The sequence below is a fragment of the Agrilus planipennis genome, unplaced genomic scaffold (assembly GCF_000699045.2).
Source record: "Agrilus planipennis isolate EAB-ADULT unplaced genomic scaffold, Apla_2.0 scaffold207, whole genome shotgun sequence".
In the NCBI taxonomy this organism is placed as follows: domain Eukaryota; kingdom Metazoa; phylum Arthropoda; class Insecta; order Coleoptera; family Buprestidae; genus Agrilus; species Agrilus planipennis.
Window position 1 is genome coordinate 445662 of NW_020438969.1, and position 14194 is coordinate 459855.

The 14194-nt window shown below is 34.7% G+C and overlaps 1 protein-coding gene across 6 annotated transcripts in view; it reads left to right on the top strand.

Annotated features, from left to right (window-relative positions):
* Positions 1-13983, top strand: part of LOC108738717 (venom dipeptidyl peptidase 4) — a 102025-nt gene extending 88042 nt beyond the window's left edge. For 5 of the 6 annotated variants that reach the window (XM_018472265.1, XM_018472266.1, XM_018472262.1 and 2 more), the window contains 9 exons: positions 446-615; positions 5308-5405; positions 5532-5661; positions 5719-5951; positions 11091-11495; positions 12771-12965; positions 13189-13349; positions 13406-13617; positions 13680-13982. In XM_018472265.1, the coding sequence (XP_018327767.1) occupies positions 446-615; positions 5308-5405; positions 5532-5661; positions 5719-5951; positions 11091-11495; positions 12771-12965; positions 13189-13349; positions 13406-13617; positions 13680-13772 (1697 nt within the window). In that variant the 3' untranslated portion in view covers positions 13773-13982. Of the gene's footprint in view, positions 1-445; positions 616-5307; positions 5406-5531; positions 5662-5718; positions 5952-11090; positions 11496-12770; positions 12966-13188; positions 13350-13405; positions 13618-13679 lie in introns of all 6 variants that reach the window. The other variant, XM_018472261.1, reaches the window with a different exon arrangement.
* Positions 13984-14194: the final 211 nt, after the last annotated feature.

Consider the following 14194-nt stretch of genomic DNA (forward strand, 5'->3'; position numbering starts at 1 on the left):
GTACTAAAAAAGATAAAAATGTGACGAAAATCACGTTTTTCCTTTTTTTTAAATAATTCGTCCATAACTTCTTTATGAAGCGTTTTAGGTATGCATAAAGCTTAATAGAAAAAACTCATGAAAAATCACACTTTTAACCATTCTTTTGTACTCTGTACCGCCAGCGGTTACCGAGATATCGTTATTTTACCCATATTTCTAAAAGGTTGTACTGTATTTCAAATAAAACTACTAGACTAGCTGAAAAGAAAGTATCTACAGGACAATGACACCAAACAGGGATAACTCTTATTATAATTACATAAATGACTCATCAAAAATTTTACATGAACTTTTAAGTTTATGAAAATACAAAAAAACGGTGTTTTATTAACTTACTAATCAATTTATAACAGTTTGTATTATTACTGAAGGTGCTTATTACACCTTTAAACTCTTGTTTTAGAGGAAGTTTTCAGTTCAAATAAGGCTTTTTGGTTTTCACCTGATGGAACAAAATTGGCATATGCTAAATTTGATGATCGAAACGTTCCTTTAATGACAATTCCTGTTTACGGGCTACCTGGTGACCTGAACTTTCAATATACTCGAGCTGTTCAAATAAGGTATCCAAAGGTCAGTACTACAAGATAATGAGAAAATATTTTGATTTTTTAATTTGTTTTTTCGATAACAAAAAACGTCAATGAAATGTAATTAAGTATCTAAAGCTGTGTTTTCACAATTTATAAGGTTTATCGTGTTCATCTGAATCATAATTTAACATATTTGCTGAAACGGCAACTTCATAATATTAGTTTATTATTTGTATATTTCTATTTCAAAATAGAATACGCGCCAGCATTTTGCCGAAACTGTCAGATATAAATTGGGTTGGGGCATATTTGGAATCCATGCATAGAAAGCGTGTGATGTCACTATGCTGTAGTATCTAGTAGATAAAGATCACGCATTGCGGCCGCCGTAGCTGAGAATAGGTGCCCACTGTTTTCGTAGTTATCACTGAACTGTACATTACGTAAACTAGAACGTTAACTGCTCGCATAGAATAAAGCCGAACGTTGAAACGTGCCGCTGCTCCGGACGGTATGCCATCTTTTGTGCGCCTCACTCTAAATCAAGTTATAGTACCTGCCAAGGTAACTATAATGGAATATAAATGGTAGTAAAACAATAGTCTAAATGTACCGTAAAAATATATCACCTATTGTTTATTAATTATTATAGTAAGTATAATGAAATACCGCAAAACACGATGGTTGGCCCTTTAGCACCTGTACAAAATTTTTAAAAATATAGGAACCGTTAAAATCATACGTCACAGGATAAATGTTCACAAAGCTTGAGTTCTTCCACAACCAAGCTGCATCCTTTCACAATCCTATCAAGATTAGTAAAGGGGACAAAATTTCAATTACGGAAGTGTCAAATGAAATCCGAATTTTCTGAAATAAGCAAGAAATTTTTATAATAACTGCTGAAAATATCTTGAAGAATGGACAGTTCCAGGATATTAAAAATTTTCATTAGGTTATATAGGAGATTTTATGGGATGTACTTGTTAATTTCTCGGGCTCTGGGAATGGACCCCCCACGTCGATTGCGATTCGTTCGAAGGGGCCACCGACATTGTATTGACGCATTGGCGCCCTTGGCCTTTTCTGTGGCCCATTACTCGCGGCACAGGTGGTACACTTCTTACACCAATTCTTGACATCTTCCTTACAGTTCATCCAATAAAATCACTCCAAAATGGCCACCAGAACACCTCTCTAACCTTGTTTCGAGGAATAACCAGTTGCTTCCTATCTTCCTCTCCATCTGGACTTTCAACAAAACGCTTCAGGATGCCATCCTCCAAAACCATTGAGTCCCACGGAGCCCATAACGATTTTAGTACATGGGTACAGGAAGAAACTTGCTGCCACGTTGACCGTTTTCCGTCCTTTTTCCATTCTATTATCTTCTTCAAGTCCGGGTCGTTTTCTTGGTCGTGTTTTATATTGTTAGGTAACCATCCGTCATCGATTACCTCGTGTTTTATATTGTTAGGTAACCATCCGTCATCGATTACCGTGACGCGTCGAATTGCCTCTTCGTTCTTTTCCATTCGATCACACTGCTTGCAGTCTGCTTGTCAAATGCCGTTTAACAATCCGAATCCCAATGGAATTTGCGGTCACTTTCGGTTAAACGTGTCAAAGGTTTGGCAATATTGGCGAATCCATAAACATAGGGACGATAATAAGTGCACAATCCCAAGAAGCTTCTTATTCAGGCACTGGCCATTCCTTCACGGCCTTTATCTTCTCTGGATCCACGGCCACGCCCATCGCTGATACAACATGTCCCAAGTAAGAAACCTCTTCGCGGAAAAGGTGGCACTTTTTCGAACTGAGTTTCTAATTGGCCTCACGTAACCGCTGGAATACCGCTTGCAAATTCTGCAGGTGTTCATTAAAGGTGCTTCCAATCATTATGATATCATCCAAGTATACCAAGCAGGTCTTTCCAATTTGATCACTGAAGATTTTCTCCATTAACCTTTCGAACGTCGCCGGGGCATTGCATAACCCGAAAGGCATAACTCGCCGTAGCGCAACTCTAACCGTTTTACCAACCGTTCATAATCCGCCAATTCTTCCAGGGAAAGGGTGTTAAAAATGTCACATGCATCTCCACGAAGCGCAACAGTCAACGCAGTGGCTTTTTCTTCAGGCGCCCAATTATTCGCCTTAGCAGCCGCCTCGAATTGCTTGTGGTATGTGGTCCATGAGAACTTCCCGTCAAACGTTGGTGGTTTTACTCGTGTTCTTGACTCTATACCGTTCCCTTGGCTGGTTTAGCTGGCTTTGTTGAGTGTACTGGATGCGCCAACATCCCCTTCGGTTGGTTTTGTCTTTCCATTAAAAATCAATTCTTCCAGCACTTTTATCTTCTCTTCTGTGTCTTGAATATTCTTATTAAATTTTTCTTCCCATTTATTCTCCAAACTTCTACTGTTTTCTTCCAATTCACGTTTCAAACTTTTACTATTTTCTTCCAATTCACGTTTCAAACTTTTACTATTTTCTTCCCATTCACGTTTCAAACTTTTACTATTTTCTTCCAATTCGCGTTTCAAACTTTTATTATTTTCCTCCAATTCACGTTTCAAATTTTTCCTATTTTATTCCAATTTATTTTCCAAAATTTTTCTGTTCCAATTTATTTTCCAAAATTTTTCTGTTTTCTTCCAATTTATTTTCCAAACTTTTACTATTTTCTTCCAAGTTTTGTAAACTTTTCATCATTTGCGAGAATTCGTCTTCGAAAAGGAACGTCTCAGGATCATGACTATCCTTTTTCAACGCCTCCGCGAGCCGCCACTGGAGTTCCACTTTGTTACCGCTTGTCGCTTCATCCCGTTCTCCCAATTCTCTTCTTAACTCGGCTACTTTTAATTCGTACAACTTCTTTGCCATTGTAATGTTTTTTACTCAACCCCGCACCTGACACCAGTTGTAATGTTCGTGGGTTTAACAAATTAACTTTTAAGAAGAAAGCTATTTATTTACACTAATTATTATTGAACTTAAAAACACTATCAAATTATTACTAAACTTAGGTAATTATTCTATTTATTTCACTTCTATCACTGTCAATTTATCTCTTGATTCACTTCTGCAACGGTCAATTTATTTCTACTCTACTTCGGCGATAGTCTCTTCCTTTTTATACTCCCTTGCCTCCTTTTGGGAACATTCTCGAGCCGTCCGGAAAAATTGCGTTTTCTTCGAACTGTTTAATTGCTTTCCGGAACGAAGGTAAGACACCCACGTTTACAGATACAGCACACATGAAGGCGCCCGCGGCTAGTCGGCGAATTGATAAGCCGCTCACACACTCAGACACTTAGAATCTAGAACCCTCCGAGAGACAGCCGTGGTGTACGGCAGTCCGGTGGTCCAGGTGATGTCTACAATAGACGATCTGGAGCTTGAGCAGAAGGCAAGAGAGCTTTATAGGTCGGAGTGGCCGTTCAAGTCCCCCACAAAATAACTGGCAATTTTGAGGAGCGAATAACGCTTTCCAGCCTGCACAATAACGCCGTGAAGGCTAAAAAGCTATTTATGGATACTACATTAGCTTCCTTGATTTTACGTGCTTGGATAATCAAATATTTTAATATTCAATTTTAAAAATGATCATTTTTTAATAATAAACGGTTCTCTTGTCGACCCATCCGACTGAGCTTTACGCACGGTATGGGAAAACACCGTATTATACAATCCTTCGTCATAGCAACAATATAGAGAGTCGTTTGCGATTGCCAAATAACTCTGTAAAAAATATACTGCTTTAGCCGTATTATGCTCTAATTTCAGCTCTTAATATTAAAGTCCATCGAATTATTTTGGTTGGTTTTAGTGACTAATCTTTATAATCTTTAAGATTTTCTATGTCATGTCCCAACCCAATTGCGATTTCGAACTTGCAACACTAAACGTCATCTATCATAATCGTTTACAATAGCCTAGATATTTTTGAAACTTTATTCGCTTTATTTTTCTGAAGTATATGATTGTAATCTATTCTACATAATAAAATATGTTACTATTAACGCATACAAATAACCAATTTTACAACTAGTATAACCTAATGAATACTTCCTTGCACGATGCATAACGATAAAATAGCTGGACTTGGATTTTCTGCAATAGTACCATTAATACTTACAACTTTATTATGACCTTTAATGTTAACATTGACAACTTAGAAATGGATTCTTTGCACTTTGAAATGATTGTGCTATGTATCATTTTTTCATCCAAATCCTTTTTAGGGAACGTGGTAATATATTTTAAAGTGGTTAGTTTTTTTTTTAAAGTGGATAATTATTTTCTCAAAGTGCACCCTACTCATAATTTTTTAATTTATGTCATGCTATGCCAGGCATTTATTAGTCGTAATGTAAACATATATTTTCAAATATGAAAGCAACCGCTTCAAAAAATATGATTAACGCAAGGAGGTATATCCCAAAAATAAAATACAAAAAACGTTAAACGTAAAATGTCACACGAGTAAAATGGGTTTCGTGCAGGAAGTATAAATAGGTCAATTTTTAAAATTAAATTCTGACACGAATATCTTTCATCGTTTTTTGGTATATAAGAATTAAACCCAATTATTGTGCGTCGTAATTTAGCACCTCTTAACTTTCTGCTGTGTGTTTCTGTGTACATTGGCCATATCTAGATAAACATTTAAATTTAAAAATCATTGACTAACAATAAGTAATACTTAATGTATTTTTTATTTTAGGCTGGAACTGTTAATCCAACAGTTACATTTCATGTCGTAAATTTGCAAAATCAGTTTTCTCAACTTATATTGAGTCCTCCAGATGCATTACGCAATGTGTATGTATTCTACTTCTTACTTTCAAATTTTATACTTTTTATTTTCGATAGTAATAACAAAGAAACGGGCTTAGGTAAGTACCTCAAATATCAGATTGTATATTTGCGCTTTTCTTTTGTATATAGAGACAATATTTTGGCCACAGTCAATTGGGCAACGAACACAACTGTCACTGCTATATGGATGAACAGGGTGCAGAATTATGCCGAAATTTTAGCATATGTTATTTCCGACACAGTTGCAACTTCGGAAACGGTAGTAATACGTACAAATAAGGATGTTAACACGTCACAAAGAATGCATTGATTTTAGATTGTCAGTATTAATAAAACAAATGGCTGGATAGAATTATTTACGCCACCTCTTTTTTCCGATGATGGTACTAAAATGGCTGTTATTCTATCTCAAGACCAAGGAAATAATTTAGGAGGATATAGACATATTACACTATTTAATGTTAATCAAACTTCTTCAGCAAATGTAATTACAAATGGAAAATTTGTCGTCGGAGAAATTTTATCCTGGGATAGTAACAACAACCTAATGTAAGATTTGCATTTATACTTTAGAAGTAAGCAAATTCTATTAAATTCCAAATTCACATTTTCACCCTTTAATTTAAGTACTTGCACTTAAGCCTTCAATAAAAATTTAAACTTTCTCATTTGGGTCACCATTTAAAAATAACGAGATATTGACACGAATTGTATGTAGTGGGCTAAAATAATACTATTATAAAGTGTAAGCACCTGTCGGATAGTGCGTCGCTTTGAAAATTGACCGCGAATATCGACAGCGCGGGGATTCTAAAAATCGTCATTACTATAGAAATTGTTGTTAAATTAACAAAAAATTTCCTTTGGACAGTAAATCCACAAAAATTGGTATCAAAAGTGGGATTTGTAAATTTTCAACAGAACATTCTATTTCGAAGCAGCTGACTGTGGTATACTTGGTATATGTGCGATTTATGACACGTTCCACCAGAGCACAAGGGAGAACAATCAGAAACCAGCTGAAAGGCATTATAGTAATGCTTAACCAACAAAAAGAAGCAGAGGAAAAAAGACGAAAAAAAACAAAAAGAACCCCAAATGATTTAACATTGACCAGGGAGGTTACACAACAATGCGGACGTCTTTTTAAGAAGATCCTGGGAAGACTGTAAGCACTGTTGTCTAGTTGAAGAACGGAGCAGCCTAGTCACAGTTAGAAAAGCCTAGCACGACTACCCGTATGTAGTATCCATAGAACGGGAAGGAACAACTACCTTTACAACAATTATCAATGCTGATGATCTGAATTGGACTGCTTGCTACACTGAATTGAACTTTCCTTTGTAACGATTGCTGTACTAAGCAAAGTCAGGGTCAGTATGAGCGAGTAATAAAATCACACTATCTAATCTGTAATATAAGAAAAACGGTTGACTAGCTTCGAACAATAAAAGGATATGTGGTCGCATTTTGATTCAATATTGAGGCAGGTGCTGAATAGACGCTCTCACTATGAAGCGTGTATAATGTCGGAAAAGCCGTCCTGTATACCCCCCTAATATGTTGGCTGACATGTAGCTTCTTCCTGAGTTCCATGGTCATTTGGCAACGATTGCAGCGTAAGGGTTTGTAGCTACAATCAATACTGTTGGATCTACTTACTTTGAGCTCAGGATAATCTATTGAATCCCCGTATGGGTCTCTTCATTCTTGTCTAAATTTTTCTTCATTTTGGGCATCCTTAATTGCCGTTACTAACCATGTAACATTTCGAGTACCACAGGTCACTAGTGCATAGAGATAAGAATATAATTACTCGTTGCAGTGTACATAACTAGTCTGGGCGTTTATCGCAATGTGAATTGTACTGCCTGCTGTACCAAACTGTTTACTGTATTGACATTATTTTTCCTCTGTAGAATAGACAAAGTAACTTGTAGGTATACACAAACCGACAATAGAAAGTCATAGTTCTTGAGTTTAATGACGAATAGCAGATCTTTTTTTAAACCCTCGGAACGAAATTGGTTAACAGTTGCACTGTTTATTCTTGTTACTGAGCGGAGTGCGTGTTGTTCTTGCCTCAGCATTATAGAAATCCAATTAAATAACACAGCCTGATTGATCATGATTTACCCGCATTGTTTGTAGGGTTTTTTCCTTTCGTTGTCTAGGGGTCGTTCAATAAAAGGATCCGAGCAGTTGAATAAGTATATAATAAACGTAAAGATGAACATAAATACCAAACGAATGAACACAAACAACAACTATACATTGTTTAATTTCTGTAGCGATGTGATCTTCAGTTTGACCGGCGCAAAGTAGAAAAGAACAGCACTAGGCCAGAAAAGAAAGGAGACAACTCTCGGCCAAACTCTTAACCGGTACTGCACAGAAAAATTGACCATTTCATCCACTACAATTGCATTGTTCAAATGTGCTGTTATTGGTACCATTTACTACTGAAAATATCAGCGACATGTTTATTTATATTTGAAGACATATTAAAGGATTTAACGCTTGTTTTCGAATCGCACTACTATTCATGATTGAACAAAACTTTTAGTAGGTACTGTATGAAAAAGTATGTTTAATGAACAAGAGTCGAGAGTATAATGAGCTTTTTTCTCGCTGCCTACGATTTTGCCAGCGCGCATCCAAGACATTGGACGGGTCATATCGCTAGAGAAAGTAAATGAAGTATAAATGTAAAACAATAATCTTTTAATTTTTTAATGCATCACGTCCTAACATAACGTCTTCATCTTCAAAAAATACATACATCTTAGTAATATAAACATAAATACGTCTTAAAATACATCTTCCGTCTTTTCGAACAAAATGCTCTGCGTCTAATAGAAATTTGCACAGTTTCGTCTTAATGATTCTTCTTCGTGTATTAACTAAATGGGGTTATTGTTGAAAAAGGTCAAATTAAGGACTTATTAAATAATATTTACAAATAAAAGGAAAATGAGTGTTGTTGTTTCCTATCGTCAGTATCCCTCAAAAAAGATATTAATAAAAATTAATAAACAAATCCGAATAACCGTATCACTTGACTAGTGCTGCTTCTTCCCAGGTCTTATCAACGAAAAAAATCGTAAATGCGTAAATCGAATACAGCAATTTATCGGATCACTCGCGCAGCACTTTTGGCGACTCGTTCGGGAACGCTGAAGCAAATATAATACGCGAGCGGAGTAATTAACAGCTTGAGTGTGGCATTGTTTAACCGTTACAAACACTTGACGCATCATTTTTGGTATACAGAGTGGTCACTCTTACAGTGCATACCATAGGAATATCCAAAACGGTAAGAGATACAGCGTGGTTAAATTAGAGGAAACCTGTGTCTTTTTTATGCTCTTCAAGAATCGGAAAAAAACTATGTAAACTTCAACCGTTCTTGAGTTATCGCAAAGAAATTGAAATTTGCCATTTTTTCTTTTTTAACTTTTCTATTTAAGTCAGCAAAATTATGAAAATTACTACATTTACATTATTGACAATGGGCTTGATATTAATGAATAAATACATAAATGACGTTCTAAGGAGAGACATAAACGTTCTAACTTCAATGTGTGATATATCAATGGCCTATTTATAGGCATAAAAGTCCAACATGGTGGCCATAAGAATACCGAAATGAACATTAGAACATAAATAAAAAGTTATTAAAGAAAGAAGAAAATGGAAAATTTCAAAGCAAAAAGAACGCAGATTTTCTCTAATTTATCCCACACTGTATCACTTACCGTTTCGGATATCCCAATGGTATGTAATATAAGAGTGGTAAAAAAACCGTTAGCGACACTTTAATTAATGATAACATTTAATATTTCTTAATGAAAAGGTTGATGAGATTAAGTAAGACAGATATAGAAATGTTTGTAATTGCAAGGTTGATATTTCGTAAAGGGTCAAAGAGAGGAACGTATCACTTCCAAAAGTCATAAGTAAAGAAAGAAAGTTTCAGTACGCGACCTGACAACCTTTTGCTTTTTATTAAACGAATAGTAAAAGAAAATTTCGTAATTAAATTTCCTATATGGCGCAATTGCTTGCAAATCACGAAATTCATTTTTTCCTTTGCATTATGCGACAACTATAAGGATATGTGGTCGCATTTTGATTCAATATTGAGGCAGGTGCTGAATAGACGCTCTCACTATGAAGCGTGTATAATGTCGGAAAAGCCGTCCTGTATACCCCCCTAATATGTTGGCTGACATGTAGGTTCTTCCTGAGTTCCATGGTCATTTGGCAACGATTGCAGCGTAAGGGTTTGTAGCTACAATCAATACTGTTGGATCTACTTACTTTGAGCTCAGGATAATCTATTGAATCCCCGTATGGGTCTCTTCATTCTTGTCTAAATTTTTCTTCATTTTGGGCATCCTTAATTGCCGTTACTAACCATGTAACATTTCGAGTACCACAGGTCACTAGTGCATAGAGATAAGAATATAATTACTCGTTGCANATTATATCTATACACCAACCATCATGGGATGAATTTTTGAGGGAGTAACCCATGCTGCATTAGTCTGGTAGAGCAGGACCGCACTAATCCACTCTTATAAGGAGTTGGAAAAGTTGAGAAGATTCGTGCTAGGGACGGTGCTACTAAGACGGTGAGGTTCTCCTCCATGGTACTTTGGTAACCCTTAAAGCGCCCACAATAAAGGTCCTTCAAAGGATTAAAAAAATTCACAGAGAGGAGAATAAAGTGGTACTTATTAAGCTCCTCAAGAGTGGAATTAAGATCCTTTTTATCTTTGATAAAGATACATGAGGAAATACAAGAGCAAAATTAACGGAAGAAAAATATGAACGAAATCATTAGGTATTAAGTTTTGCACAGATAAAGAAGCAGAGAGAGCTGATAGAGAAACAAAGTGTAGTGGTAACAGCATAGAAAACGAAGAAGTCATAACAAAGTTACTTAAGTACATGTACGAGACTGAGAAAGTTCCTGTGACATGAAAGTAGCCGTACCACAAAAAGGAAGATGAGGATAGATGCGAGAATTTGAGAACAATTACTTTAATTATTATACGTCAAAAATCTTAACTACAACAAAAAATGGAAATAATAGGGAAGACCAATTCGGGTACACGATTAATAATTTTTTAATAGTAACAAACGACTGACAAATATTAGGTGAAAGTAAGTACGTAATATACAGGTGAATGCAAACCAATTGAATTTTATGTGGCGCTCATTCCAGCACTGCTAATCACGATGCTCGTCGCGCTTTCAATTATAGTGCCTGCCATCCTACAAAAGTAGGTTTTTTTTATGCAAGACTTATTTTGTCCTAGCGGTGAGCAGCGAGACTGCATTTTCGATTAAGTATGTAATAAATAAAATGGGGCAAAAAAACACTTCTTTTTTTGGCTTCTACTTCACATTGACCCATTAGTATGGCAACATGATTAACCATTTCTATATCAGTAGGATCTATATTTTCAAAAAAAATTATGCATTATAAAATGACTCACTGAAAACTGTCGCTAGATCTATAACGTAATCTCAGCAGCCCACTACAGGCTACCTTTAACACTTTTTCATGTACCTGTGCATAAAATGAAGTCACATCACAATGTAGAATAAAAATTTATTTTTTTCCGTTTATTTTGTCTTTTATTTAAAAGGAATAATAGATTTTCATATATGTTGCAGATATTATACATCCAACACTGAAGAAGATCCTGCAGTACAACATGTATATAGTGTATCAACAGTTTCAAAAAACAGAACTTGTCTGTCTTGTAACACAGATCAATCGTCATTATCAACAGACTGTTTGTATAATTCTGCAGATTTTAGTTTAGATCATACTCATTTTGCACTTAAATGTGAAGGACCAGGGGTTCCTCAAATCTCTATCTTTCGCACTAACAATCAACACGTAACCGATTGGACTAATGGTGACGAACTAAAATCCAAGTTGCGAAATAAATCTATTCCAACTATAAAGCAAATGTCATTTGAAGTAGCAGGAGGCTTTGTCGCTCAAGTATTGCTCAAATTACCTCCCAATTTAGATACCAGTGGGAACGTAAAATATCCAATGGTTGTACATGTGTAAGTTAATAGAATTATAACAAATATGGCCTAAAAATATTGCAAAAAAAAGTATATTGATTTCAAACTTCGAAGATACATTTTACTAATTTTTGTTTCTTAATTTTCTTTTCGGCTTGATTTTATAATGATTATTTATAACATCGAAAATAACCAACCAATCTGTAAACGCTACCTATTGAATTGTAGTAACTACGAAAACATACGTACAGTGCCGTTTTGCGTTCGCAATGATGTTAGACCTAACGGATGGCATCTATTGTCATTAAGAATATTATCATACTATTAATTAATTATACTATTAATTAATAGGCCATCGTAAGCATGTGTCCTTTGTCCGTCATTTGCTAAACCGCTCATGTCGCGTAAATACTAGGCTCGTCTTCTGATCGAACGCACATTCCAACAAAATTGTTGGAGACAAAAATTTAGAAATCTTAAATATAGTCGAGTGAGGTATCATTCGAAGATATAAGGAAATGACGTATGTTCTTCGATTTTTCATCAGAATTATAGTTTTTGAGTTATAAGCTGTAATATAGTACAGGCAAAGCCGCTGCGGCTTACCACCAGTATTATGCTTCAGTTCTTGGTCAGAAATTTATCGAAGCTACCAGACACGGATCGCGATTTCGTAGGCAATCTTAATAAATTACTAATAAAATCAAAGAAGCTCATGTAGAGAAAGTTTATGTAATATCCAAATTGAGGCAGTATATCGACATCTAGTAGATATTTGTTCCTATTAAAGTATTTCATCTATTATAGAAAACCTTACTGGTGTATTAAAATTTGTTTAACCAAATCGTCTACCCAACATTCACCCAAACCAATTAATAAGATCATTTAAGTTTTTGGCCAAAACTTTATAAAAACTACCATACGCAGATCGCAATTTCGATCTTTTTAGATCTCATCAGCTCGCCATAGAGTTTCAATAAATTTCTTTTCAAAAACTTAAACGTTCCTATTAATAATTGGTTTGCGTACGTATCACGTATGAAAGCTGCGTCGACAATTCAGTTAGACAAATTTAAATACCCTAATAAATCCAACACATGAAATATTTCAGTAGCAACAAATATCCACCAGATAACGATGCACTTCCTTTATTGGAATATTATGTCTAAAACGATTTTAATAAAATGGATATGTGTATATTATATATTTATACTTATAGATTCCTAACACGTATTAAACTTTAGAATTATCGTCGGAAGCACAATGCACTAATATTATTGAAGGTTCGTTTAAAATAAAAGATTACTTTTTAAGATATGGTGGACCAGATTCTTACCAAGTTATCAAAAAGTATTCTATGGACTGGGGATCATATTTAGCTTCCAATAAAAGTATAATTTACGCTATGATAGATGGAAGAGGTTCTGGCCTTAAAGGAGATAAAATGTTGTTTTCCTTATACAGAGCTTTGGGAACTGTTGAAGTTTCTGATCAAATAAACGTAACGAGGTAGTTAATAACAGTTTAATTTTATTTTATATTCAATAATGGTAATATTAAAAAAAATACGATATACTGAAATGAACTATAATTTCACTTTATAAGGTTTCTAGACAAACATCAGAGAAAATAGTATTATCTGCTAGCAACAATGTTTATTTTTTGTAATTCTGAGTTTTTTTTCTTCTATTATCATTTTATGATTTTAGTAAAATGCTTTACTAATTTGTAGACAAATCCAGCTAAGTTTGCCGTACGTTGATTCCAGTAAAACTGCCATTTGGGGTTGGAGTTACGGTGGTTATGCTTCAGCAATGGCTTTAGCCAAAGATGTCGATGGAGTTTTTAAATGTGGAATGTCCGTAGCTCCTGTTACAGATTGGACCTTGTATGGTAAATCATTTTAATTTTTTAAAAACTAGTAAAGGTATCAGCAATTATTTCCACAGACTCGGTGTACACGGAAAGATTTATGGGTCTACCATTACCAGGGGATAATTCTGAAGGTTACAAAAATTCACTACTTCTCTCACAATATGAAGGAATAAGAAAAAAAGATTATTTTCTAATTCATGGTACATTAGATGACAACGTTCATTATCAGCAGTCCATGCTTTGGGCCAAAGTATTAGAACAACAGGATATTCTTTTTCGACAATTGGTACGAGGATAAATTTATACTGTTTGAAGTTGTTCTATTTCAATTTTGTTAATATGTTCTAGAGTTACCCAGATGAAGATCATGGATTAGCAACTATTCGACCTCATTTATATCACTCATTGGAAAACTTTTTAAATGAATGTTTCCTTCTTTAAATTCAATTAAACAAAACTTTCAAAAAGAAGTAGTCGTGAAATCACTTTATACATTACCATTTGATAGTTTCATAACGGCTACGTTTGTTTACTGATAAATTAAACTAGTCAAAAATGTTGTTGAAAATAATAATGAAGTATTTTTAGGATTGTTTATCTTGTTGAGTAAGTATTACCATTTGTACGTTATTGTTAATAAAAGTCACATTTATTTTATAAAATGCCCTTTATTAAATGCTAAAAGAAAACGGAGTTTGTAATTTGATGACATGACAGTTCATCTACTGCAGTACTACATACCGTAAACCTGTACAACTAAACCATCTGCTAGAAAAAACAGTAAAACTTCCCTAATTTGAACCATCTAAATACAACGAGTTATTTATAAGGAAAAATTCGGGTTAAGAAATACTACTTTACCA